This window comes from Nicotiana sylvestris, chromosome 10 (assembly GCF_000393655.2).
Source record: "Nicotiana sylvestris chromosome 10, ASM39365v2, whole genome shotgun sequence".
NCBI classification, from domain to species: Eukaryota; Viridiplantae; Streptophyta; class Magnoliopsida; order Solanales; family Solanaceae; genus Nicotiana; species Nicotiana sylvestris.
Genome location: NC_091066.1, coordinates 150,272,889 through 150,278,536, shown reverse-complemented (window position 1 = coordinate 150,278,536; position 5,648 = coordinate 150,272,889). Strand labels below are relative to the sequence as shown.

Here is a 5,648-nt window from a genome sequence, read left to right as displayed (position 1 = left end):
TCTCAGTTACAGGAGCTGCCCATACCTGGCTAAACTCACTCCCCATCAATTCCATAACAACTTGGAAGGAGTTAGTCAAGCAATTTGTGAACAAATTTCATCCACCCAACAAGACTGCCCAACAAATTGATGAAATCTTGAGTTTCAAACAGATACCAATGGATACACTGTAAGAAATATGGGAACGATTCAAAGGGATGTTGGTTATATGTCCGCACCACGGGATTCCAGATCAGATGTTGGGGAAGCAGTTTTACATGGATTTGGCAGATGGCGTGAAGGGTAATGTTGATGCTTCAGTTGGTGGAGCATTTTTGAGCAAAATATGGAGAGAAAGCCAGAGTCTGCTTGATAAGATGGCACAGAATTCGGGATGGAGAACCAGGAATGCACCTATCATTCCAGTGGTTCACTTAGTGCCCTTAGATCCATCCAACTCTATGGCTGAAAATATGGCCACCTTATTGACACAGATGAGTATACTCACCAAAAAGGTGGAAGAGTCAGGGCAGAAGCAGCAGGTACACATCGTAGATACTACCAATGGGGGCTTATGCACATTTTGCATTAGTCAGCCAATTGGTAACAAGTGGAATGTAGAACATGATCATTATCACTACCCTGAAGACATGAATTATGTGTCTAATTATGGAGGCCAGAGAAAGAGTGGTCAGAATTGAGGCCAGCAAAATCAGTCGTACAGGCCAGTCCAGCCACAGTTCAACAATGGAAACATGAGAGGTATGAGACCTCCTAATAATATGGCACCTTATCCAAGGCTAGAGGGATATAATAATCAAAATCAGAAGCATGGTGGACGACAGGAAGATGGGTTTACTAGACTTGAGGCAATGATGCAGCAGGTTATTGGGTCTAATGCAAAAATTAGTGAAAGAGTAGATACACATGATTCAGCTATCAAGAATATTGAAGTGCAGATGGGCCAAATTTCGATGTCTCTAAACAATCGTCCTCATGGGACATTACCTGCAGACACTCAAATGAACCCAAAAGATCAAGGCTCGAAGCAGCTGATGGTAGTGAGTCTACAGAATGACAGAGATTTAGATATGGAGCAAGAGAGGGCGCGAGAAATCAAATAGGCTGAGACACTCATACCAGTGCCCATTGATCTAGATGAGTCAACAAAACTGATAGAGGTGACAGTCCAGCCTGCCTAGGAAGAACATAACATTCAGATTGAGACTGAGAAAGAAGTTGAGACAACCCAGGAACAAGTAGTTGAGGTGGTAGCTGATAAAGAGCAGTCCCAAATCATTGGGAAGAAGAGACCTCTTGCACCATTCCCTCAGAGGCTGGCTAAGTACCAAAAAGAGGAGCAATACAAGAAATTCTTGAAGATGCTGAAACAAATCTAGGTAAATATTTCATTGATAGATTCTTTGAAAGAGATGCCTAGGTATGCAAAAATGATGAAGGACTTAATGTCCCGAAAATTCGATTTCCAAGACTTGGCCACGGTGACTCTTACTGAGACCTGCAGTGCAGTGGTGACTAGACCAATTGCGGAGAAGCTATCTGACATAGGGAGCTTTACAATTCCCTGCACTATTGGTAATTTTGCTTTTGCTAAGGCACTTTATGATCTAGGGGCCAGCATAAATCTTATGCCCCTGGCGATTTATAAGAGGCTGGGGATTGGAAGAGCTAGACCCACATCTATGTTGTTGCAGCTGGCTAACAGGACTGTAAAAAGACCCTCTGGTATCCTGGATGATGTGTTGATTCAGGTGGGAAAATTTATGTTCCCTGCAGATTTTGTGATCTTAGACTACAAGGTGGATGAAGAAATTCCCATAATTTTGGGAATGTCGTTCTTGGCCACTAGGAGAGATCTCATTGATTGTGAGACTGGGGAGCTCAAGATGAGATTGAACGACGAAGAGATAACATTCAATATGCAGAAATCTATGAGGTGACCAAGTGAATTCGCCAATTGCTCTCTTATTAATGCAGTGGATGTAATCGTAGAAACTGATGATGAGATGCTGACTATTGAGGACCCTCTTGCTGCATGTCTGATGAATTTAGATGAGGTGAATGGAGAAGAACTGGCAGAATGGGTATTGGCGTTAGAGGGCAAAGGGTTTTGGGATAGAACTCTTGAATTTGAGCCCCTGCACTTAGAAAATAGAGAAACTCCTCCAGCCAAGCCATCCATCGAAGAACCACCAAAGCTGGAATTGAAGCCACTGCCCGCCCATCTCAGGTATGAGTTCCTTGGACCTGACTCCACATTACCTGTTATTATCTCATCTAGTTTGTTAGATATGCAGGCACAACAACTCTTGCAGGTACTCAAGGAGTGTAAGACTGCCATTGGGTGGACCATGGCAGACATTAAGGGGATCAGCCCTGCCTACTGTATGCATAAAATTCTGATGGAAGAGGGACACAAACCTTCTAGGGAACACCAAAGAAGGTTGAACCCCAACATGAAGGAAGTGGTGAAGAAAGAAGTGATAAAGTGGTTAGATGCGGGAATCATTTTCCCAATCTCTGACAGCAGCTGGGTTAGCCCAGTGCAATGTGTGCCTAAGAAGGGAGGCATGATGGTGATCAGAAACGATAACAATGAACTGATTTCAACAAGAACCGTCATGGGCTAGAGAATTTGCATGGACTACATAAAGTTAAATTTGGCCACCCGGAAAGACCACTTCCCACTTTCTTTCATTGATCAGATGTTAGACAGATTGGCAGGGAGGTCACACTTCTGTTTACTGGATGGGTACTCAGGGTACAATCAGATCTCTATTGCACCAGAGGACAGAGAGAAGACCTCCTTCACTTGCCCATATGGCATTTATGCCTTTCGGAGGATGCCTTTTGGCCTATACAATGCACTAGCCACATTCCAAAGGTGCATGCTGGTCATATTCACTGACATGGTAGAGGATATAATGGAGGTATTCATGGATGATTTCTCAGTGGTGGGGAACTCATTTGATAAGTGCCTTATAAATCTGACTCGTGTGCTGAAACGGTGTATTGAGACTAACCTGGTTCTTAATTGGGAGAAGTGTCATTTCATGGTACAAGAGGGCATAGTCTTGAGGCACCGGGTGTCAAGTAAAGGAATTGAGGTGGATCGTGCTAAAGTTGACGTGATAGCAAAGCTGTCACCTCCAACTTCAGTCAAGGCAATCAGGAGCTTCCTCGGGCATGCCGGTTACTACCGGAGATACATAAAGACTTCTCAAAAATTGTCAACCCTCTCTATAAGTTGTTAGAAAAAGATCACCCTTTCTTGTTTTCTGATGATTGCACGGTAGCATTCGAGGAGTTGAAAAAGAGTCTAGTCACAGCACCCATCATTGTTGCCCCCGACTGGGAGCAACCATTCGAACTCATGTGTGATGCGAGTGACTACGCAGTGGGGGCAGTGTTGGGACAACAGAAAGACAAGCTAATGCATCCAATCTTGTAACACCCCAAAATTTTTTACAATATTTGCGTTCTTGATTGAGCATTTTTTTTATAACGAGGAAATATTTTACTTTGCACTTCCTAAATATAGAATGGTCAATATATGAAAATTTCTTACTTTTGGTTGTGTTAATATTGGCAATGAAGTTCCATGGTGTTGCTATATGTAACACTTAATATTATTTTGACGAGTTGTTAGTAAATATAGTATATAATTAAGTTTTGGGTTTCCAACCTTTTGTATTTATCTAAGAATATTTAGTAGTTAGGGAACCATTTTATTTGATATCTGTCCATAAACTACCTATTCTTCTACTCTTCAGAAACAAAGAAGAATAACTATTTTTCTATCTCTATCTCTCTATCTGTATCTCTCTCTCTCTCCTCTGTAGGAACAAGAAGCTGAAGTTTCATCAAAAAGAAAACATGGATTTCTACTAAATCAACGCACAAAATTCGTTTTTGGTGAAGATCAAGTTGCTCCTCTTGGTAAGTTTCTAAACTCGTTTTTATACTAGACACCTACTAGTATTTGCTATATATATTTTTGTACAAAGCTCCGATTTAAGTGATCCAGGACTTTCTGGAAAGGTATTTCATAAATCTATAATTTTTACGAAGGAAGCAAAATCTATTTTTGTTGGTATTTACCTGAAAAAGGGTTAGAAAGTACAGGGCAGATGCTGTCCAGATTTCCAGTTTTAGAAATACTCCATGTACTGCTGTTAGTAATTTTAGCATAACCTTTTGTTCAAAATTGATATGGAGGTGATTCAAGATGTTCTGAATCGTTAAGATATAGATCTACAACTTTTGTGAAGACCAAAAAGTCTAGTTTGTCCGTGTATATCTTCAAAACTGAGTCACAACTCGGAACAGTGATACTGTCCAGAATTTCTGTTTCAAACGTTTTTGGGTAATTTTCACCAATATCATGTTTAGTTGACTTGTTAAATCACTGAACTTATTTAGATATTTGATTATGTATTTAAGGTATATAAACCCTTGAAAAAAATCAAAGGGGAAGTGTTTGAGGAAGTGGACAGATTTGGTTTGTTTACGGCGTAGACGATTCGAACGTCCCCAAGTTGTGATTGAACTGTTTTGTGGTAAAACACCAAGTTTGTGTATAAACTTGTACTCTTTTTGCTTGCTGGAAATATGTTGAAATAACCTGATATTTTATTTTTCTTGTCTTCGAATTATATTGTTATATTCGTATTATATCAAGTCTTGTAAGAAATTTGCTAAATCGCCCATTCGTATGGATTGTTTGATCATTTTGCATTCTTGTTGGGACTTTGTCCTTCTTGTGGCAGTGACTTGGTCACTCACTTGGCATGCCTCTTGATTCGGATCTTTTGCCATATTGACTTTGGATTTGTAGTTCGTCTTGAATTATGGAACTTGTCCGTGTTAAGTACGAACTAGGAAGCCATTTTTAATATGGTTCTTGATTCTCTTGTCTATTAGGTTTTGACCCTACTTGATTTGGGGCTTCGGTCCATCTTGATATCTGATTATGCTTAGTGTAATGGCATGACGTACATATTGGGCGGGGAAAAAATGGATATTTGGTATCCTCTCTTAGATTGATAGTATACACTTTCTATACTCTTGAACATTGTTATTGATATTTGGAAACACTTCAAAGTTTGATATTGATATGTTTGATATATTTGTTCACTTGTTTTAAATTATGTTAAATTGAGCTAACTATGACTGAAAAGGGGAATTGGAGAATTTAATGACTCCAAGCCTAAAGTTTATACACCACTAAGCTTTATGCTTAGCGATAGTTGTTTTCTATCGTAGGAAATGTTCGGGATGAAATCTGAAGATGGCCAGGGTGAAGTAGTCTCTTTGGGAGAATTTATGGAGATCACGTTTTCATATGCACCTTGGTTTGCATAGTTTTGGGATATGTACATGATATACATGATATACAGGATATACATGATATATATATATATATCACACTTATGTTATTTGAAAATCTTGTAGCTTGAATTTGTAACCTATTTTATTGTATTAAGGTGTTTTAATAACTCAAGTCTTGTAATATGCTGAATTTACACTGTCTTGTAAATATGTAGAAAAGGAGAAAACTAGTTTCCTTTGTTTTATATATACCCGATAGTTTGAAATTTATGTACAATATAAACTTGTAGTGATTTTGAATGATTGTATAAATCTGT

The 5,648-nt window shown here is 39.3% G+C and overlaps 1 protein-coding gene across 1 annotated transcript; it reads left to right on the top strand.

Annotated features, from left to right (window-relative positions):
* The first annotated feature begins 1,412 nt into the window (after positions 1-1,412).
* LOC138880112 (uncharacterized) lies at positions 1,413-1,940 on the top strand. Its single transcript, XM_070159773.1, has one exon. The coding sequence runs from the start codon at positions 1,413-1,415 to the stop codon at positions 1,938-1,940; it is 528 nt and encodes a 175-aa protein (XP_070015874.1).
* The last annotated feature ends 3,708 nt before the right edge of the window (positions 1,941-5,648 follow it).

What these genes read in the sequence shown, in the direction of transcription:
- LOC138880112 (XM_070159773.1), top strand. Translation starts at nt 1,413, where the DNA reads ATGCCTAGGTATGCAAAAATGATGAAGGACTTAATGTCCCGAAAATTC.